Source organism: Oncorhynchus gorbuscha, linkage group LG21 (genome assembly GCF_021184085.1).
Source record: "Oncorhynchus gorbuscha isolate QuinsamMale2020 ecotype Even-year linkage group LG21, OgorEven_v1.0, whole genome shotgun sequence".
Lineage (NCBI taxonomy): Eukaryota > Metazoa > Chordata > Actinopteri > Salmoniformes > Salmonidae > Oncorhynchus > Oncorhynchus gorbuscha.
In genome coordinates this window covers 1,177,183-1,201,940 of record NC_060193.1, presented here as the reverse complement: position 1 = coordinate 1,201,940, position 24,758 = coordinate 1,177,183, and the positions used below count along the sequence as shown (strand labels likewise).

Below are 24,758 nucleotides of genomic sequence, written 5' to 3'. Positions count from 1 at the left end.
AGCTTCTCCTGCTGGGCTAATTCTTTGATTAGGTGAAAGTCCAGCTGAAACTGTTTGGGTTTACCCTGTACCATTTCTGTTCCGGACTTATAGATATTTATATTACCTGACTCGAGAGTCCTCGTTATCAAGTATTCTGAGTTTCCTCCCCTCTCTTAACAAAGGGGTAGTGTGCTAATATAGCACTGTGCCATGCCAGGGGATGGTTTGTGTGGAAGATAAGGTTGCTGATGTTCCCATTTTTGTAATAGTCAGCAAAAAGTGTCTCTTGATTTTCCATAAGGAGCTTCATTTTGTAATCTTTTCTTGCCTTATCATTCTTTACATACACAGGGTACTGTATTTTAATTACCTCTGAACAGTGGGAGGCAGCTTCTAAGGCCTCTCCATTTGGTTGGGGTAGACTGCGTGACTCTCCTGCCATTGTTGGGCTAATGGGCTTTGACACCTCTCACTTGACATGTCAGTGCTAGTTGAAGCTGTATCAAGCTTGGCAGAATTATGTTAGAATTCAGTCCTTATAAAGTAATGTTGTGTATTTTTCTTCTTGGCTTTTGGAAATAGAATATAGTTTCAGACTAAACATTACTCACTCAGTTCCAGGTTGTATGGTGTTTTCAGGTTTCTGTTGTTTTCCAGAGAATTTGCTATATAGAAAAATAATCCTTGGTAGTTCCGTAATTCCGTCCAAAATAAGGTTGTAGGTTTTAAGTTTTGAAGTAGGGGTTATGTTGTAGAGGGTAGAATCCAGTATGTGTTCCTGACAAAAAATCCAAGTTTATCTAACACCTAATCTATCTTTTTTTAAAGAAAATGCTGAAAAAATGCAGGATCCTGACCTCTGCTCTGCTCTGCTCTGCTCTCTCTCTCTCTCTCTCTCTCTCTCTCTCTCTCTCTCTCTCTCTCTCTCTCTCTCTCTCTCTCTCTCTCTGTCTCTGTCTCTGTCTCTCTCTGTCTCTCTCTGTCTCTCTCTGTCTCTGTCTCTCCTCTCCCTCTCCCTCTCCCTCTCCCTCTCCCTCTCCCTCTCCCTCTCCCTCTCCCTCTCCCTCTCCCTCTCCCTCTCCCTATCTCTGTCTCTGTCTCTGTCTCTCCTCTCTCTCTCTCTGTCTCTGTCTCTGTCTCTGTCTCTGTCTCTGTCTCTGTCTCTGTCTCTGTCTCTCTCTCTCTCCTCTCTCTCTATCCCTATCTCTCTCTCTCCCTATCTCTCTCTCTCTCCTCTCTCTCTGTGTGTCGCGGCAGGTGAGACGGAGCACTTGTGTCTTATACTCTGTGATTATCTGGTTTACTATCTGTGTGGTTTACTATCTGTGTGGTTTATTATCTGTGTGGTTTACTATCTGTGTGGTTTAATTAAATATCCAAAGTATTAGGAACACATTCAGACACACACAATAATAAAAAATAGTCACAATCTTCAGTAAAAAGGTTTCCTAACAACTGTCTGAAATAACCTATAGGCACGAATTTCTCCAAATGTAAACTGTATTATAGATCATTTCACAGCAAGGCACAAGGAAGCCAATCGCGTCTCCACCTAACTTTCTTGACATTAAAGGAGTCTCCACCTAACTCTCTAGACACTAAAGGAGTCTCCACCTAACTCTCTAGACACTAAAGGAGTCTCCACCTAACTAGACACTAAAGGAGTCTCCACCTAACTCTCTAGACACTAAAGGAGTCTCCACCTAACTCTCTAGACACTAAAGGCGTCTCCACCTAACTAGACACTAGACGTCTCCACCTAACTCTCTAGACACTAAAGGTGTCTCCACCTAACTAGACACTAAAGGCGTCTCCACCTAACTCTCTAGACACTAAAGGCGTCTCCAACTAACTCTCTAGACACTAAAGGTGTCTCCACCTAACTAGACACTAAAGGAGTCTCCACCTAACTAGACACTAAACGCGTCTCCACCTAACTAGACACTAAAGGAGTCTCCACCTAACTAGACACTAAAGGTGTCTCCACCTAACTAGACACTAAACACGTCTCCACCTAACTAGACACTAAAGGAGTCTCCACCTAACTAGACACTAAACGCGTCTCCACCTAACTAGACACTAAAGGAGTCTCCACCTAACTAGACACTAAAGGCGTCTCCACCTAACTCTCTAGACACTAAAGGAGTCTCCACCTAACTAGACACTAAAGGTGTCTCCACCTAACTAGACACTAAAGGAGTCTCCACCTAACTAACACTAAAGGACACTAAAGACACTAAAGTCTCCACCTAACTAGACACTAAAGGAGTCTCCACCTAACTAGACACTAAAGGTGTCTCCACCTAACTAGACACTAAAGGAGTCTCCACCTAACTAGACACTAAAGGAGTCTCCACCTAACTCTCTAGACACTAAAGGAGTCTCCACCTAACTAGACACTAAAGGAGTCTCCACCTAACTAGACACTAAAGGAGTCTCCACCTAACTAGACACTAAAGGTGTCTCCACCTAACTAGACACTAAAGGAGTCTCCACCTAACTAGACACTAAAGGTGTCTCCACCTAACTAGACACTAAAGGAGTCTCCACCTAACTAGACACTAAAGGTGTCTCCACCTAACTAGACACTAAAGGCGTCTCCACCTAACTCTCTAGACACTAAAGGAGTCTCCACCTAACTAGACACTAAAGGAGTCTCCACCTAACTCTCTAGACACTAAAGACGTCTCCACCTAACTAGACACTAAAGGAGTCTCCACCTAACTAGACACTAAAGGCGTCTCCACCTAACTCTCTAGACACTAAAGGAGTCTCCACCTAACTTGACACTTAAGGCGTCTCCACCTAACTAGACACTAAAGGACACCAAATAGCATGCCCAATATCAACTGCCTGCTACTCATCCCCAGAATATAAGATATGCATATTATTAGTAGATTTGGATAGGAACCACTCTGAAGTTTCTAACAATGTTTGATTCATGTCTGTGAGTATAACAGAACTTATGTAGCAGGCAAAACCCCGAGGACAAACCATTCAGATTCTTTTTTTTTGAGATCACTGTCTTTTCAATGGAATTTCATTGGAAACCAGATTTCTAAGGGACTTGTTTGCAGTTCCTACCGCTTCCACTGGATGTCACCAGTCTTTAGACATTGGTTGAGGTTTATCCTTTGTGTAATGAAGAAGTACGGCCATCTTGGATGAGAGTGAGGCGCGTGAACAGAAAAGTAGCATCAGTTTGTTTTCTTTTTGTATTGAACACAGATCATCCCGTGTTCAATTTGATCGATTATTAACGTTTAAAAATACCTACAGTTGTATTACAAAAGTAGTTTGAAATCTTTTGGCAAAGTTTAACAAGTTGGATTTAGGGGCTATTTTCATTTTTGGATGAAAAACGTTCCCGTTTTAAACAAGATATTTTGTCACGAAAAGATGCTCGACTATGCATATAATTGACAGCTTTGGAAAGAAAACACTCTTACGTTTCCAAAACTGCAAAGATATTGTCTGTGAGTACCACAGAACTGATGTTTCAGGCGAAACCCAGATAAAAATCCAATCATGAAGTGCCGCATTTTTTGAAACCGCCTCATTTCAATGACTCCTTATATGGCTGTGGAGGAGCTAGGAGTCAGCTTACGTTTTCCACGTTTTCCCCAAGCTGTCTGCAGCATTGTGACGTATCATTGGAAGATTGACCATAAGAGACTACATCTACCAGGTAGTCGCTTGGTGTCCTCCGTCACAATTATTGCGTAATCTCCAGCTGCAGTATTTTTCCGTTTGCCTTTGATGAGAAACCGACTGCCAGGAATTATTTTTCATCGAATATAATTGTGAAAAACACCTTGATGATTGATTCTAAACAATGTCTGCCATGTTTCTGTCGATATTATGGTCGGTGATCTGTTAACGTGGCTTTAGAAGACCATAGAAAGACAGGGCAGGATAGATATACTGTAGGTCTGTAATACTGAGTCATGAGGGCATGGAACTCACTTCCATCTAATATACAGTATTATACAGAGTCATGAACTCCCTTCCATCTAATATACAGTATTATACAGTCATGAACTCCCTTCCATCTAATATACAGTATTATATAGAGTCATGAACTCCCTTCCATCTAATATACAGTATTATATAGAACCATAGCTGCCTCCATGGTATCAGACCCCAGTTAGACTAGCTGTCTCCATGGTATCAGACCCCAATTAGACTAGCTGTCTCCATGGTATCAGACTAGCTGTCTCCATGGTATCAGACCCCAGTTAGACTAACTGTCTCCATGGTATCAGACCCCAGTTAGACTAACTGTCTCCATGGTATCAGACCCCAGTTAGACTTGCTGTCTCCATGGTATCAGACCCCAGGTAGACTAGCTGTCTCCATGGCGTCAGACCCCAGTTAGACTAGCTGTGTCCATGGTATCAGACCCCAGTTAGACTAGCTGTCTCCATGGTATCAGACCCCAGTCAGACTAGCTGTCTCCATGGTATCAGACCCCAGTTAGACTAGCTGTCTCCATGATGTTAGACTAGCTGTCTCCATGGTATCAGACCCCAGTTAGACTAGCTGTCTCCATGGTATCAGACCCCAGTTATACTAGCTGTCTCCATGGTATTACTCCCCAGTTAGACTAGCTGTCTCCATGGTGTCAGACCCCAGTTAGACTAACTGTCTCCATGGTATCAGACCCCAGTTATACTAGCTGTCTCCATGGTATTACCCCAGTTATACCCTCAGTTAGACTAGCTGTCTCCATGGTGTCAGACCCCAGTTAGACTAGCTGTCTCCATGGTATCAGACCCCAGTTATACTAGCTGTCTCCATGGTATTACTCCCCAGTTAGACTAGCTGTCTCCATGGTGTCAGACCCCAGTTAGACTAGCTGTCTCCATGGTATTACTCCCCAGTTAGACTAGCTGTCTCCATGGTGTCAGACCCCAGTTAGACTAGCTGTCTCCATGGTGTCAGACCCCAGTTAGACTAGCTGTCTCCATGGTATTACTCCCCAGTTAGACTAGCTGTCTCCATGGTGTCAGACCCCAGTTAGACTAGCTGTCTCCATGGTATTACTCCCCAGTTAGACTAGCTGTCTCCATGGTGTCAGACCCCAGTTAGACTAGCTGTCTCCATGGTATTACTCCCCAGTTAGACTAGCTGTCTCCATGGTGTCAGACCCCAGTTAGACTAGCTGTCTCCATGGTGTCAGACCCCAGTTAGACTAGCTGTCTCCATGGTATTACTCCCCAGTTAGACTAGCTGTCTCCATGGTGTCAGACCCCAGTTAGACTAGCTGTCTCCATGGTATTACTCCCCAGTTAGACTAGCTGTCTCCATGGTGTCAGACCCCAGTTAGACTAGCTGTCTCCATGGTATTACTCCCCAGTTAGACTAGCTGTCTCCATGGTATTACTCCCCAGTTAGACTAGCTGTCTCCATGGTATTACTCCCCAGTTAGACTAGCTGTCTCCATGGTGTCAGACCCCAGTTAGACTAGCTGTCTCCATGGTATTACTCCCCAGTTAGACTAGCTGTCTCCATGGTGTCAGACCCCAGTTAGACTAGCTGTCTCCATGGTATTACTCCCCAGTTAGACTAGCTGTCTCCATGGTGTCAGACCCCAGTTAGACTAGCTGTCTCCATGGTATTACTCCCCAGTTAGACTAGCTGTCTCCATGGTGTCAGACCCCAGTTAGACTAGCTGTCTCCATGGTATTACTCCCCAGTTAGACTAGCTGTCTCCATGGTATTACTCCCCAGTTAGACTAGCTGTCTCCATGGTGTCAGACCCCAGTTAGACTAGCTGTCTCCATGGTATTACTCCCCAGTTAGACTAGCTGTCTCCATGGTGTCAGACCCCAGTTAGACCAGCTGTCTCCATGGTATCAGACCCCAGTTATACTAGCTGTCTCCATGGTGTCAGACCCCAGTTAGACTAGCTGTCTCCATGGTGTCAGACCCCAGTTAGACTAGCTGTCTCCATGGTATTACTCCCCAGTTAGACTAGCTGTCTCCATGGTGTCAGACCCCAGTTAGACTAGCTGTCTCCATGGTATCAGACCCCAGTTAGACTAGCTGTCTCCATGGTATTACTCCCCAGTTAGACTAGCTGTCTCCATGGTGTCAGACCCCAGTTAGACTAGCTGTCTCCATGACGTTAGACTAGCTGTCTCCATGGTATTACTCCCCAGTTAGACTAGCTGTCTCCATTGTGTCAGACCCCAGTTAGACTAGCTGTCTCCATGACGTTAGACTAGCTGTCTCCATGGTATTACTCCCCAGTTAGACTAGCTGTCTCCATGGTGTCAGACCCCAGTTAGACTAGCTGTCTCCATGACGTTAGACTAGCTGTCTCCATGGTATTACTCCCCAGTTAGACTAGCTGTCTCCATGGTGTCAGACCCCAGTTAGACTAGCTGTCTCCATGACGTTAGACTAGCTGTCTCCATGGTATCAGACCCCAGTTAGACTAGCTGTCTCCATGGTGTCAGACCCCAGTTAGACTAGCTGTCTCCATGACGTTAGACTAGCTGTCTCCATGGTATTACTCCCCAGTTAGACTAGCTGTCTCCATGGTGTCAGACCCCAGTTAGCTGTGTCTCCATGACGTTAGACTAGCTGTCTCCATGACCCCAGTTAGACTAGCTGTCTCCATGGTGTCAGACCCCAGTTAGACTAGCTGTCTCCATGACGTTAGACTAGCTGTCTCCATGGTATCAGACCCCAGTTAGACTAGCTGTTTCCATGGTGTCAGACCCCATACTACCATTCATTTGTATGAGTTAATATCTATATATATCTCCATACTACCATTCATTTGGCTATAAGGTGTATGGAAACTTCCTGTATATATCCATACTACCATTCATTTGGCTATAAGGTGTATGGAAACCATACTACCTTCATTTGTACTTCCTGTATATATCCATACTACCATTCATTTGGCTATAAGGTGTATGGAAACTTCCTGTATATATCCATACTACCATTCATTTGTATGGGTTACCTTCAGATGAAGGTTAAATATCTAGATACACTGCTCAAAAAATAAAGGGAACACTTAAACAACACAATGTAACTCCAAGTCAATCACACTTCTGTGAAATCAAACTGTCCACTTAGGAAGCAACACTGATTGACAATACATTTCACATGCTGTTGTGCAAATGGAATAGACAACAGGTGGAAATTATAGGCAATTAGCAAGACACCCCCAATAAAGGAGTGGTTCTGCAGGTGGTGACCACAGACCACTTCTCAGTTCCTATGCTTCCTGGCTGATGTTTTGGTCACTTTTGAATGCTGGCGGTGCTTTCACTCTAGTGGTAGCATGAGACGGAGTCTACAACCCACACAAGTGGCTCAGGTAGTGCTGCTCATCCAGGATGGGACATCAATGCGAGCTGTGGCAAGAAGGTTTGCTGTGTCTGTCAGCGTAGTGTCCAGAGCATGGAGCGCTACCAGGAGACAGGTCAGTACATCAGGAGACATGGAGGAGGCCGTAGGAGGGCATCAACCCAGCAGCAGGACCGCTACCTCCGCCTTTGTGCAAGGAGGAGCACTGCCAGAGCCCTGCAAAATGACCTCCAGCAGGCCACAAATGTGCATGTGTCTGCTCAAACGGTCAGAAACAGACTCCATGAGGGTGGTATGAGGGCCCGACGTCCACAGGTGGGGGTTGTGTTTACAGCCCAACACCGTGCAGGACATTTGGCATTTGCCAGAGAACACCAAGATTGTCAAATTCGCCACTGGTGCCCTGTGCTCTTCACAGATGAAAGCAGGTTCACACTGAGCACACGTGACAGTCTGGAGATGCCATGGAGAACGTTCTGCTGCCTGCAACATCCTCCAGCATGACCGGTTTGGCGGTGGGTCAGTCATGGTGTGGGGTGGCATTTCTTTGGGGGGCCGCATAGCCCTCCATGTGCTCGCCAGAGGTAGCCTGACTGCCATTAGGTACCGAGATGAGATCCTCAGACCCCTTGTGAGACCATATGCTGGTGCAGTTGGACCTGGGTTCCTCCTAATGCAAGACAATGCTAGACCCCATATGGCTGGAGTGTGTCAGCAGTTCCTGCAAGAGGAAGGCATTGATGCTATGGACTGGCCCGCCCGTTCCCCAGACCTGAATCCAATTGAGCACATCTGGGACATCATGTCTCGCTCTATCTACCAACGCCACGTTGCACCACAGACTGTCCAGCAGTTGGCGGATGCTTTAGTCCAGGTCTGGGAGGAGATCCCTCAGGAGACCATCCGCCACCTCATCAGGAGCATGCCCAGGCATTGTAGGGAGGTCATACAGGCGCATACACACTACTGAGCCTCATTTTGACTTGTTTTAAGGACATTACATCAAAGTTGGGTCAGCCTGTAGTATGGTTTTCCACTTTAATTTTGAGTATGACTCCAAATCCAGACCTCCATGGGTTGATAAATTTGATTTCCATTGCTCATTTTTGTGTTATTTTGTTGTCAGCACATTCAACTATGTAAAGAAAAAAGTATTTAATAATAATATTTCATTCATTCAGATCTAGGATGTGTTATTTTAGTGTTCCCTTTATATTTTTGAGCAGTATACATACATGCATGCATGCATGCATGCATACATACATACATACATACATACATACATACATACATACATACATACATACATACATACATACATACATACATACATACATACATACATACATACATACATACATACATACATACATACATACATACATACATACATACATACATACATACATACATACATACATACATACATACATACATACATACATACATACATACATACATACATACATACATACATACATACATACATACATACATGCATACATGCATACAAGGTTACACACATACATACAAGGTTACACACATACATACAAGGTTACACACATACATACAAGGTTACACACATACATACAAGGTTACACACATACATACAAGGTTACACACATACATACAAGGTTACACACATACATACAAGGTTACACACATACATACAAGGTTACATACATGCATACATGCATACATGCATACAAGGTTATACGCATACATACAAGGTTACAGATCTAGCATGTGTTATTTTAGTGTTCCCTTTATATTTTTGAGCAGTATACATTTGTATGGGTTAATATCTATATATATCTCCATACTACCATTCATTTGTATGGGTTACCTTCAGATGAATGTTTAATATCTATATATATCTCCATACTACCATTAATTTGTATGGGTTAATATCTATATATATCTCCATACTACCATTCATTTGTATGGGTTAATATCTATATATATCTCCATACTACCATTCATTTGTATGGGTTAATATCTATATATATCTCCATACTACCATTAATTTGTATGGGTTAATATCTATATATATCTCCATACTACCATTCATTTGTATGGGTTAATATCTATATATATCTCCATACTACCATTCATTTGTATATTAATATCTATATATATCTCCATACTACCATTCATTTGTATGGGTTAATATCTATATATATATATATTCATTTGTATCTCCATACTTCCATTCATTTGTATGGGTTAATATCTATATATATCTCCATACTACCATTCATTTGTATGGGTTAATATCTATATATATCTCCATACTACCATTCATTTGTATGGGTTAATATCTATATATATATATCTCCATACTTCCATTCATTTGTATGGGTTAATATCTATATATATCTCCATACTACCATTCATTTGTATGGGTTAATATCTATATATATATATCTCCATACTTCCATTCATTTGTATGAGTTAATATCTATATATATCTCCATACTACCATTCATTTGTATGGGTTAATATCTATATATATCTCCATACTACCATTCATTTGTATGGGTTAATATCTATATATATCTCCATACTACCATTCATTTGTATGGGTTAATATCTATATATATCTCCATACTTCCATTCATTTGTATGGGTTAATATCTATATATATCTCCATACTACCATTCATTTGTATGGGTTAATATCTATATATATCTCCATACTACCATTCATTTGTATGGGTTAATATCTATATATATCTCCATACTTCCATTCATTTGTATGGGTTAATATCTATATATATCTCCATACTACCATTCATTTGTATGGGTTAATATCTATATATATCTCCATACTACCATTCATTTGTATGGGTTAATATCTATATATATCTCCATACTACCATTCATTTGTATGGGTTAATATCTATATATATCTCCATACTACCATTCATTTGTATGGGTTAATATCTATATATATCTCCATACTACCATTCATTTGTATGGGTTAATATCTATATATATCTCCATACTACCATTCATTTGTATGGGTTAATATCTATATATATCTCCATACTACCATTCATTTGTATGGGTTAATATCTATATATATCTCCATACTACCATTCATTTGTATGGGTTAATATCTATATATATCTCCATACTACCATTCATTTGTATGGGTTAATATCTATATATATATCTCCATACTACCATTCATTTGTATGGGTTAATATCTATATATATCTCCATACTACCATTCATTTGTATGGGTTAATATCTATATATATCTCCATACTACCATTCATTTGTATGGGTTAATATCTATATATATCTCCATACTACCATTCATTTGTATGGGTTAATATCTATATATATCTCCATACTACCATTCATTTGTATGGGTTAATATCTATATATATCTCCATACTACCATTCATTTGTATGGGTTAATATCTATATATATCTCCATACTACCATTCATTTGTATGGGTTAATATCTATATATATCTCCATACTACCATTCATTTGTATGGGTTAATATCTATATATATCTCCATACTACCATTCATTTGTATGGGTTAATATCTATATATATCTCCATACTACCATTCATTTGTATGGGTTAATATCTATATATCTCCATACTCCATACTACCATTCATTCATTTGTATGGGTTAATATCTATATATATCTCCATCTATATCTATATATCTCCATACTACCATTTGTATGGGTTAATATCTATTCATTTGTATGGGTTAATATCTATATATATCTCCATACTACCATTCATTTGTATGGGTTAATATCTATATATATCTCCATACTACCATTCATTTGTATGGGTTAATATCTATATATATCTCCATACTACCATTCATTTGTATGGGTTAATATCTATATATATCTCCATACTACCATTCATTTGTATGGGTTAATATCTATATATATCTCCATACTACCATTCATTTGTATGGGTTAATATCTATATATATCTCCATACTACCATTCATTTGTATGGGTTAATATCTATATATATCTCCATACTACCATTCATTTGTATGGGTTAATATCTATATATATCTCCATACTACCATTCATTTGTATGGGTTAATATCTATATATATCTCCATACTACCATTCATTTGTATGGGTTAATATCTATATATATCTCCATACTACCATTCATTTGTATGGGTTAATATCTATATATATCTCCATACTACCATTCATTTGTATGGGTTAATATCTATATATATCTCCATACTACCATTCATTTGTATGGCTTAATATCTATATATATCTCCATACTACCATTCATTTGTATGGGTTAATATCTATATATATCTCCATACTACCATTCATTTGTATGGGTTAATATCTATATATATCTCCATACTGCCATTCATTTGTATGGGTTAATATCTATATATATCTCCATACTTCCATTCATTTGTATGGGTTAATATCTATATATATCTCCATACTACCATTCATTTGTATGGGTTAATATCTATATATATCTCCATACTACCATTCATTTGTATGGGTTAATATCTATATATATCTCCATACTTCCATTCATTTGTATGGGTTAATATCTATATATATCTCCATACTACCATTCATTTGTATGGGTTAATATCTATATATATCTCCATACTTCACCATTCATTTGTATGGGTTAATATCTATATATATCTCCATACTACCATTCATTTGTATGGGTTAATATCTATATATATCTCCATACTACCATTCATTTGTATGGGTTAATATCTATATATATCTCCATACTACCATTCATTTGTATGGGTTAATATCTATATATATCTCCATACTTCCATTCATTTGTATGGGTTAATATCTATATATATCTCCATACTACCATTCATTTGTATGGGTTAATATCTATATATATCTCCATACTACCATTCATTTGTATGGGTTAATATCTATATATATCTCCATACTTCCATTCATTTGTATGGGTTAATATCTATATATATCTCCATACTACCATTCATTTGTATGGGTTAATATCTATATATATCTCCATACTACCATTCATTTGTATGGGTTAATATCTATATATATCTCCATACTTCCATTCATTTGTATGGGTTAATATCTATATATATCTCCATACTACCATTCATTTGTATGGGTTAATATCTATATATATCTCCATACTACCATTCATTTGTATGGGTTAATATCTATATATATCTCCATACTACCATTCATTTGTATGGGTTAATATCTATATATATCTCCATACTACCATTCATTTGTATGGGTTAATATCTATATATATCTCCATACTACCATTCATTTGTATGGGTTAATATCTATATATATCTCCATACTACCATTCATTTGTATGGGTTAATATCTATATATATCTCCATACTTCCATTCATTTGTATGGGTTAATATCTATATATATCTCCATACTACCATTCATTTGTATGGGTTAATATCTATATATATCTCCATACTACCATTCATTTGTATGGGTTAATATCTATATATATCTCCATACTACCATTCATTTGTATGGGTTAATATCTATATATATCTCCATACTACCATTCATTTGTATGGGTTAATATCTATATATATCTCTATACTTCCATTCATTTGTATGGGTTAATATCTATATATATCTCCATACTACCATTCATTTGTATGGGTTAATATCTATATATATATATCTCCATACTTCCATTCATTTGTATGAGTTAATATCTATATATATCTCCATACTACCATTCATTTGTATGGGTTAATATCTATATATATCTCCATACTACCATTCATTTGTATGGGTTAATATCTATATATATCTCCATACTACCATTCATTTGTATGGGTTAATATCTATATATATCTCCATACTTTGTATGGGTTAATTCATTTGTATGGGTTAATATCTATATATATCTCCATACTACCATTCATTTGTATGGGTTAATATCTATATATATCTCCATACTACCATTCATTTGTATGGGTTAATATCTATATATATCTCCATACTACCATTCATTTGTATGGGTTAATATCTATATATATCTCCATACTACCATTCATTTGTATGGGTTAATATCTATATATATCTCCATACTACCATTCATTTGTATGGGTTAATATCTATATATATCTCCATACTACCATTCATTTGTATGGGTTAATATCTATATATATCTCCATACTACCATTCATTTGTATGGGTTAATATCTATATATATCTCCATACTTCCATTCATTTGTATGGGTTAATATCTATATATATCTCCATACTACCATTCATTTGTATGGGTTAATATCTATATATATCTCCATACTACCATTCATTTGTATGGGTTAATATCTATATATATCTCCATACTACCATTCATTTGTATGGGTTAATATCTATATATATCTCCATACTACCATTCATTTGTATGGGTTAATATCTATATATATCTCCATACTACCATTCATTTGTCATTTAGGGTTAATATCTATATTCATATCTCCAGTACTACCATTCATTTGGGGTATGGGTTAATATCTATATGTCTCCGGATATCTCCATACTACCATTCATTTGTATGGGTTAATATCTATATATATCTCCATACTACCATTCATTTGTATGGGTTAATATCTATATATATCTCCATACTACCATTCATTTGTATGGGTTAATATCTATATATATCTCCATACTACCATTCATTTGTATGGGTTAATATCTATATATATCTCCATACTACCATTCATTTGTATGGGTTAATATCTATATATATCTCCATACTACCATTCATTTGTATGGGTTAATATCTATATATATCTCCATACTACCATTCATTTGTATGGGTTAATATCTATATATATCTCCATACTACCATTCATTTGTATGGGTTAATATCTATATATATCTCCATACTACCATTCATTTGTATGGGTTAATATCTATATATATCTCCATACTACCATTCATTTGTATGGGTTAATATCTATATATATCTCCATACTACCCATTCATTTGTATGGGTTAATATCTATATATATCTCCATACTACCATTCATTTGTATGGGTTAATATCTATATATATCTCCATACTACCATTCATTTGTATGGGTTAATATCTATATATATCTCCATACTACCATTCATTTGTATGGGTTAATATCTATATATATCTCCATACTACCATTCATTTGTATGGGTTAATATCTATATATATCTCCATACTACCATTCATTTGTATGGGTTAATATCTATATATATCTCCATACTACCATTCATTTGTATGGGTTAATATCTATATATATCTCCATACTACCATTCATTTGTATGGGTTAATATCTATATATATCTCCATACTACCATTCATTTGTATGGGTTAATATCTATATATATCTCCATACTACCATTCATTTGTATTATCATTATATCTCCATACTACCATTCATTTGTTAATATCTATATATATCTCCATACTACCATTCATTTGTATGGGTTAATATCTATATATATCTCCATACTACCATTCATTTGTATGGGTTAATATCTATATATATCTCCATACTACCATTCATTTGTATGGGTTAATATCTATATATATCTCCATACTACCATTCATTTGTATGGGTTAATATCTATATATATCTCCATACTACCATTCATTTGTATGGGTTAATATCTATATATATCTCCATACTACCATTCATTTGTATGGGTTAATATCTATATATATCTCCATACTACCATTCATTTGTATGGGTTAATATCTATATATATATCTCCATACTACCATTCATTTGTATGGGTTAATATCTATATATATCTCCATACTACCATTCATTTGTATGGGTTAATATCTATATATATCTCCATACTACCATTCATTTGTATGGGTTAATATCTATATATATCTCCATACTACCATTCATTTGTATGGGTTAATATCTATATATATCTCCATACTACCATTCATTTGTATGGGTTAATATCTATATATATCTACCATTCATTTGTATGGGTTAATATCTATATATATCTCATTCATTTTTGTATGGGTTAATATCTATATATATCTTCATTTGTATACTACCATTCATTTGTATGGGTTAATATCTATATATATCTCCATACTACCATTCATTTGTATGGGTTAATATCTATATATATCTCCATACTACCATTCATTTGTATGGGTTAATATCTATATATATCTCCATACTACCATTCATTTGTATGGGTTAATATCTATATATATCTCCATACTACCATTCATTTGTATGGGTTAATATCTATATATATCTCCATACTACCATTCATTTGTATGAGTTAATATCTATATATATCTCCATACTACCATTCATTTGTATGGGTTAATATCTATATATATCTCCATACTTCCATTCACTTGTATGGGTTATCTTCAGTCGAGTCTTGTGACACCTTTGGGGGTCGTAGAGCAAAACACACCTTCTACAGTAGATGTGGGAGGCCAACAAAGGGAATGTGTTGGATTAAAAGCAGAAAAACAGATACCTCTTAAACTGAATGATTTTGTTGGGGATGTTTGTATTAATTGTTAATTAGATTGACTCAAAAATGTGTCACTATACTATTAAAGACAATAATATCTGTGGTAAAGCTCAGTGTTTACATCATGTACCATAGTGATAGTTCTCTCTGTGTGTTTCAGTGTTTACATCATGTACCATAGTGATAGTTCTCTCTGTGTGTTTCAGTGTTTCCATCATGTACCATAGTGATAGTTCTCTCTGTGTGTTTCAGTGTTTACATCATGTACCATAGTGATAGTTCTCTCTGTGTGTTTCAGTGTTTACATCATGTACCATAGTGATAGTTCTATCTGTGTGTTTCAGTGCTGTTGAGTACACTGGTATACTGTAGCCTCGGACAAGGTGGAGGTGAGTACATTTATCTATATTCATCACCTGTTCTATAATAGTAACATTTCTCTATATTCATCACCTGTTCTATAATAGTAACATTTCTCTATATTCATCACCTGTTCTATAATAGTAACATTTCTCCAAATTCATCACCTGTTCTATAATAGTAATATTTCTCTATATTCATCACCTGTTCTATAATTGTAAAATGTCTCTTCATTCATTACTCTGTGATGTGAGATAATATCTATATATATCTCCATACTACCATTCATTTGTATGGGTTAATATCTATATGTATCTCCATACTACCATTCATTTGTATGGGTTAATATCTATATATATCTCCATACTACCATTCATTTGTATGGGTTAATATCTATATATATATATCTCCATACTCCAAGAGGTGCTGAAACCTGCATTATAAACTGGGTGGTTCTTCTTTACACTGTTAAGAGGTGCTGAAACCTACATTATAAACTGGGTGGTTCTTCTTTACACTGTTAAGAGGTGCTGAAACCTGCATTATAAACTGGGTGGTTCTTCTTTACACTGTTAAGAGGTGTTGAAACCTGCATTATAAACTGGGTGGTTCCAGTCCTGAATGCTGATTGGCTGGAAGCCGTGATATATGAGAAACGAATACCACGGGTATGACAAAGCATTTATTTTTATGCTAAACGGAGCTCTTCTTCTCATGATCTCTCTCTCTCTCTTCCTTCCACCTTCCTCTCTCTCACTCTCTCCTCCTCTCTACCTTCCTCTCTCTCTCTCTCTCTCTCTCTCTCTCTCTCTCTCTCTCTCTCTCTTTCTCTATCTCTCTATCTCTCTCTCTCTCTCTCTCTATCTCTCTATCTCTCTCTCTATCTCTCTCTCTCTCTCTCTCTCTCTCTCTCTCTCTCTCTCTCTCTCTCTCTCTCTCTCTATCTATCTATCTATCTATCTATCTATCTATCTATCTATCTATCTATCTATCTATCTATCTATCTATCTATCTATCTATCTCTCTCTCTCTCTCTCTCTCTCTCTCTCTCTCTCTCTCTCTCTCTCTCTCTCTCAGTTCTCTCTTATCCAGCCTCTCTGAGCGTCAGTCCTGACAGATCTCAGTTCTTTAAATTAGAGTCTGTCGCTCTGAGCTGTGAGGTTCAGGGGAACTCTACTGGATGGAGACTGAAGAGATCTACAGTCTCTGGGGAGCGTTCAGATTGTGGAAGAAAATGGGGGAAACCACAAGGGTCTTCATGCATCGTGTCACTAATACCATCAGACAGTGGAGTGTACTGGTGTGAGTCTGGGTCTGGAGAACACAGCAATGCTGTCAACATCACAGTACATGGTATGTCCACAAACACCATCTACTAACATTATAGTGTTTAGTGGTTCATCTGGTTTCAGATAGCTGATGTTATGTTTATATATGATGTTTATATATTATATACAGCTGGAGCTGTGATCCTAGAGAGACCTGTTTATATATTATATACAGCTGGAGCTGTGATCCTGGAGAGACCTGTTTATATATGATGTTTATATATTATATACAGCTGGAGCTGTGATCCTAGAGAGACCTGTTTATATATTATATACAGCTGGAGCTGTGATCCTGGAGAGACCTGTTTATATATGATGTTTATATATTATATACAGCTGGAGCTGTGATCCTGGAGAGACCTGTTTATATATTATATACAGCTGGAGCTGTGATCCTGGAGAGACCTGTTTATATATGATGTTTATATATTATATACAGCTGGTGCTGTGATCCTGGAGAGACCTGTTTATAGATGATGTTTATATATTATATACAGCTGGTGCTGTGATCCTGGAGAGACCTGTTTATATATGATGTTTATATATTATATACAGCTGGAGCTGTGATCCTGGAGAGCCCTGCCCTTCCTGTGACTGAGGGAGATTCTGTGACTCTGAGCTGCAGATATCAGGTAACTCCCTCTGACCTCACAGCTGATTTCTACAAAGATGGATCCCTCATCAGGGCTGAGACTACAGGAGAGATAACCATCCCTGCAGTATCCAAGTCAGATGAAGGACTCTACAAGTGTACCAACTCTGAAGGAGAATCACCAGAGAGCTGGATGACTGTGACAGGTGAGAATATGACAAACCTTGACATTCAGATTAACTGGGTGGTTCTTCTTTACACTGTTAAGAGGTGCTGAAACCTGCATTATAAACTGGGTGGTTCTTCTTTACACTGTTAAGAGGTGCTGAAACCTGCATTATAAACTGGGTGGTTCTTCTTTACACTATTAAGAAGTGCTGAAACCTGCATTATAAACTGGGGGGTTCTTCTTTACACTGTTAAGAGGTGCTGAAACCTGCATTATAAACTGGGTGGTTCTTCTTTACACTGTTAAGAGGTGCTGAAACCTGCATTATAAACTGGGTGGTTCTTCTTTACACTGTTAAGAGGTGCTGAAACCTGCATTATAAACTGGGTGGTTCTTCTTTACACTGTTAAGAGGTGCTGAAACCTGCATTATAAACTGGGTGGTTCTTCTTTACACTGTTAAGAGGTGCTGAAACCTGCATTATAAACTGGGTGGTTCTTCTTTACACTGTTAAGAGGTGCTGAAACCTGCATTATAAACTGGGTGGTTCTTCTTTACACTGTTAAGAGGTGCTGAAACCTGCATTATAAACTGGGTGGTTCTTCTTTACACTGTTAAGAGGTGCTGAAACCTGCATTATAAACTGGGTGGTTCTTCATTACACTGTTAAGAGGTGCTGAAACCTGCATTATAAACTGGGTGGTTCTTCTTTACACTGTTAAGAGGTGCTGAAACCTGCATTATAAACTGGGTGGTTCTTCTTTACACTATTAAGAAGTGCTGAAACCTGCATTATAAACTGGGGGGTTCTTCTTTACACTGTTAAGAGGTGCTGAAACCTGCATTATAGACTGGGTGGTTCTTCTTTACACTGTTAAGAGGTGCTGAAACCTGCATTATAAACTGGGTGGTTCTTCTTTACACTGTTAAGAGGTGCTAAAACCTGCATTATAAACTGGGTGGTTCTTCTTACACTGTTAAGAGGTGCTAAAACCTGCATTATAAACTGGGTGGTTCCAGTCCTGAATGCTGATTGTCTGGAAGCAATGGTATATGAGAAACGAATACCACGGGTATGACAAAGCATTTATTTTTATACTAAACGGAGCTCTTCTTCTCATGATCTCTCTCTCTCTCTTCCTTCCACCTTCCTCTCTCTCACTCTCTCCTCCTCTCTACCTTCCTCTCTCTCTCTCTCTCTCTCTCTCTCTCTCTCTCTCTCTCTCTCTCTCTCTCTCTCTCTCTCTCTCTCTCTCTCTCTCTCTCTCTCTCTCTCTCTCTCAGATCACTCTCTTCCTGCTTCTCTGAGCGTCAGTCCTGACAGATCTCAGTTTTTTAAATATGAGTCTGTCTCTCTGAGCTGTGAGGTTCAGGGGAACTCTGCTGGATGGAGACTGAAGAGATCCACAGTCTCTGGGGATCGTTCAGATTGTGGAAGAAAATGGGGGAAACCACAAGGGTCTTCATGCATCGTGTCACTAATACCATCAGACAGTGGAGTGTACTGGTGTGAGTCTGGGTCTGGAGAACACAGCAATGCTGTCAACATCACAGTACATGGTATGTCCACAAACACCATCTACTAACATTATAGTGTTTAGTGGTTCATCTGGTTTCAGATAGCTGATGTTATGTTTATATATGATGTTTATATATTATATACAGCTGGAGCTGTGATACTGGAGAGACCTGTTTATATATTATATACAACTGGAGCTGTGATCCTGGAGAGACCTGTTTATATATGATATACAGCTGGTGCTGTGATCCTGGAGAGACCTGTTTATATATGATGTTTATATATTATATACAGCTGTTGCTGTGATCCTGGAGAGACCTGTTTATATATTATATACAGCTGGAGCTGTGATCCTGGAGAGACCTGTTTATAGATGATGTTTATATATTATATACAGCTGGAGCTGTGATCCTGGAGAGACCTGTTTATATATTATATACAGCTGGAGCTGTGATCCTGGAGAGACCTGTTTATATATTATATACAGCTGGTGCTGTGATCCTGGAGAGACCTGTTTATATATGATGCTTATATATTATATACAGCTGGTGCTGTGATCCTGGAGAGACCTGTTTATATATGATGTTTATATATTATATACAGCTGGTGCTGTGATCCTGGAGAGACCTGTTTATAGATGATGTTTATATATTATATACAGCTGGTGCTGTGATCCTGGAGAGACCTGTTTATATATGATGTTTATATATTATATACAGCTGGAGCTGTGATCCTGGAGAGCCCTGCCCTTCCTGTGACTGAGGGAGATTCTGTGACTCTGAGCTGCAGATATCAGGTAACTCCCTCTGACCTCACAGCTGATTTCTACAAAGATGGATCCCTCATCAGGGCTGAGACTACAGGAGAGATAACCATCCCTGCAGTATCCAAGTCAGATGAAGGACTCTACAAGTGTACCAACTCTGAAGGAGAATCACCAGAGAGCTGGATGACTGTGACAGGTGAGAATATGACAAACCTTGACATTCAGATTAACTGGGTGGTTCTTCTTTACACTGTTAAGAGGTGCTGAAACCTGCATTATAAACTGGGTGGTTCTTCATTACACTGTTAAGAGGTGCTGAAACCTGCATTATAAACTGGGTGGTTCTTCTTTACACTGTTAAGAGGTGCTGAAACCTGCATTATAAACTGGGTGGTTCTTCTTTACATTGTTAAGAGGTGCTGAAACCTGCATTATAAACTGGGTGGTTCCTCTTTACACTGTTAAGAGGTGCTGAAACCTGCATTATAAACTGGGTGGTTCTTCTTTACACTGTTAAGAGGTGCTGAAACCTGCATTATAAACTGGGTGGTTCTTCTTTACACTGTTAAGAGGTGCTGAAACCTGCATTATAAACTGGGTGGTTCTTCTTTACACTGTTAAGAGGTGTTGAAACCTGCATTATAAACTGGGTGGTTCTTCTTTACACTGTTAAGAGGTGCTGAAACCTGCATTATAAACTGGGTGGTTCTTCTTTACACTGTTAAGAGGTGCTGAAACCTGCATTATAAACTGGGTGGTTCTTCTTTACACTGTTAAGAGGTGCTGAAACCTGCATTATAAACTGGGTGGTTCTTCTTTACACTGTTAAGAGGTGCTGAAACCTGCATTATAAACTGGGTGGTTCTTCTTTACACTGTTAAGAGGTGCTGAAACCTGCATTATAAACTGGGTGGTTCTTCTTTACACTGTTAAGAGGTGCTGAAACCTGCATTATAAACTGGGTGGTTCTTCTTTACACTGTTAAGAGGTGCTGAAACCTGCATTATAAACTGGGTGGTTCTTCTTTACACTGTTAAGAGGTGCTGAAACCTGCATTATAAACTGGGTGGTTCTTCTTTACACTGTTAAGAGGTGCTGAAACCTGCATTATAAACTGGGTGGTTCTTCTTTACACTGTTAAGAGGTGCTGAAACCTGCATTATAAACTGGGTGGTTCTTCTTTACACTGTTAAGAGGTGCTGAAACCTGCATTATAAACTGGGTGGTTCTTCTTTACACTGTTAAGAGGTGCTGAAACCTGCATTATAAACTGGGTGGTTCTTCTTTACACTGTTAAGAGGTGCTGAAACCTGCATTATAAACTGGGTGGTTCTTCTTTACACTGTTAAGAGGTGCTGAAACCTGCATTATAAACTGGGTGGTTCTTCTTTACACTGTTAAGAGGTGCTGAAACCTGCATTATAAACTGGGTGGTTCTTCTTTACACTGTTAAGAGGTGCTGAAACCTGCATTATAAACTGGGTGGTTCTTCTTTACACTGTTAAGAGGTGCTGAAACCTGCATTATAAACTGGGTGGTTCTTCTTTACACTGTTAAGAGGTGCTGAAACCTGCATTATAAACTGGGTGGTTCTTCTTTACACTGTTAAGAGGTGCTGAAACCTGCATTATAAACTGGGTGGTTCTTCTTTACACTGTTAAGAGGTGCTGAAACCTGCATTATAAACTGGGTGGTTCTTCTTTACACTGTTAAGAGGTGCTGAAACCTGCATTATAAACTGGGTGGTTCTTCTTTACACTGTTAAGAGGTGCTGAAACCTGCATTATAAACTGGGTGGTTCTTCTTTACACTGTTAAGAGGTGCTGAAACCTGCATTATAAACTGGGTGGTTCTTCTTTACACTGTTAAGAGGTGCTGAAACCTGCATTATAAACTGGGTGGTTCTTCTTTACACTGTTAAGAGGTGCTGAAACCTGCATTATAAACTGGGTGGTTCTTCTTTACACTGTTAAGAGGTGCTGAAACCTGCATTATAAACTGGGTGGTTCTTCTTTACACTGTTAAGAGGTGCTGAAACCTGCATTATAAACTGGGTGGTTCTTCTTTACACTGTTAAGAGGTGCTGAAACCTGCATTATAAACTGGGTGGTTCTTCTTTACACTGTTAAGAGGTGCTGAAACCTGCATTATAAACTGGGTGGTTCTTCATTACACTGTTAAGAGGTGCTGAAACCTGCATTATAAACTGGGTGGTTCTTCTTTACACTGTTAAGAGGTGCTGAAACCTGCATTATAAACTGGGTGGTTCTTCTTTACACTGTTAAGAGGTGCTGAAACCTGCATTATAAACTGGGTGGTTCTTCTTTACACTGTTAAGAGGTGCTGAAACCTGCATTATAAACTGGGTGGTTCTTCATTACACTGTTAAGAGGTGCTGAAACCTGCATTATAAACTGGGTGGTTCTTCTTTACACTGTTAAGAGGTGCTGAAACCTGCATTATAAACTGGGTGGTTCTTCTTTACACTGTTAAGAGGTGCTGAAACCTGCATTATAAACTGGGTGGTTCTTCTTTACACTGTTAAGAGGTGCTGAAACCTGCATTATAAACTGGGTGGTTCTTCATTACACTGTTAAGAGGTGCTGAAACCTGCATTATAAACTGGGTGGTTCTTCTTTACACTGTTAAGAGGTGCTGAAACCTGCATTATAAACTGGGTGGTTCCAGTCCTGAAAGCTGATTGGCTGGAAGCCGTGGTATATCACAAGCATGACAGGTGTAGACCTCACAGTGAAATGCTGACTGACCAGCCCTTAACCAACTGGTGAAGACCTCACAGTGAAATGCAGACTGACCAGCCCTTAACCAACTGGTGAAGACCTCACAGTGAAATGCTGACTGACCAGCCCTTAACCAACAGGTGTAGACCTCACAGTGAAATGCTGACTGACCAGCCCTTAACCAACAGGTGTAGACCTCACAGTGAAATGCTGACTGACCAGCCCTTAACCAACTGGTGAAGACCTCACAGTGAAATGCTGACTGACCAGCTCTTAACCAGCAGGTGTAGACCTCCACAGTGAAATGCTGACTGACCAGCTCTTAACCAGCAGGTGTAGACCTCACAGTGAAATGCTGACTGACCAGCCCTTAACCAGCAGGTGTAGACCTCACAGTGAAATGCTGACTGACCAGCCCTTAACCAGCAGGTGTAGACCTCACAGTGAAATGCTGACTGACCAGCCCTTAACCAGCAGGTGTAGACCTCACAGTGAAATGCTGACTGACCAGCCCTTAACCAGCAGGTGTAGACCTCACAGTGAAATGCTGACTGACCAGCCCTTAACCAGCAGGTGTAGACCTCACAGTGAAATGCTGACTGACCAGCCCTTAACCAGCAGGTGTAGACCTCACAGTGAAATGCTGACTGACCAGCCCTTAACCAACAGGTGTAGACCTCACAGTGAAATGCTGACTGACCAGCCCTTAACCAGCAGGTGTAGACCTCACAGTGAAATGCTGACTGACCAGCCCTTAACCAGCAGTGCATTTAAATAAATTACTAAAAATAATAAGAAATAAAAGAAACAATTAAAGAGCAGCAGTAAAATAACAATAACAGGACTATATACAGGGAGTACCGGTACAGAGTCAATGTGGAGGCTATATACAGGGTATTACGGTACAGAGTCAATGTGGAGGATATATACAGGGTGTTACGGTACAGAGTCAATGTGGAGGCTATATACAGGGTATTACGGTACAGAGTCAATGTGGAGGCTATATACAGGGTATTACGGTACAGAGTCAATGTGGAGGATATATACAGGGTGTTACGGTACAGAGTCAATGTGGAGGCTATATACAGGGTATTACGGTACAGAGTCAATGTGGAGGCTATATACAGGGTATTACGGTACAGAGTCAATGTGGAGGCTATATACAGGGTATTACGGTACAGAGTCAATGTGGAGGCTATATACAGGGTATTACGGTACAGAGTCAATGTGGAGGATATATACAGGGTATTACGGTACAGAGTCAATGTGGAGGCTATATACAGGGTATTACGGTACAGAGTCAATGTGGAGGCTATATACAGGGGGTACCGGTACAGAGTTAATGTGGAGGCTGTATACAGGGTATTACGGTACAGAGTCAATGTGGAGGCTATATACAGGTTATTACGGTACAGAGTCAATGTGGAGGCTATATACAGGGG

At 38.7% G+C, this 24,758-nt stretch overlaps 1 protein-coding gene across 3 annotated transcripts in view; it reads left to right on the top strand.

The window, feature by feature from the left end:
• Positions 1 to 24,758, top strand: part of LOC124007710 (Fc receptor-like protein 5) — a 60,729-nt gene that overhangs the window by 7,003 nt on the left and 28,968 nt on the right. For 2 of the 3 annotated variants that reach the window (XM_046318423.1, XM_046318422.1), the window contains exons 2-6: positions 16,186 to 16,230; positions 17,279 to 17,554; positions 18,085 to 18,327; positions 19,575 to 19,850; positions 20,529 to 20,771. In XM_046318423.1, the coding sequence (XP_046174379.1) occupies positions 16,186 to 16,230; positions 17,279 to 17,554; positions 18,085 to 18,327; positions 19,575 to 19,850; positions 20,529 to 20,771 (1,083 nt within the window). The remainder of the gene's footprint in view (positions 1 to 16,185; positions 16,231 to 17,278; positions 17,555 to 18,084; positions 18,328 to 19,574; positions 19,851 to 20,528; positions 20,772 to 24,758) is intronic. The other variant, XM_046318424.1, reaches the window with a different exon arrangement.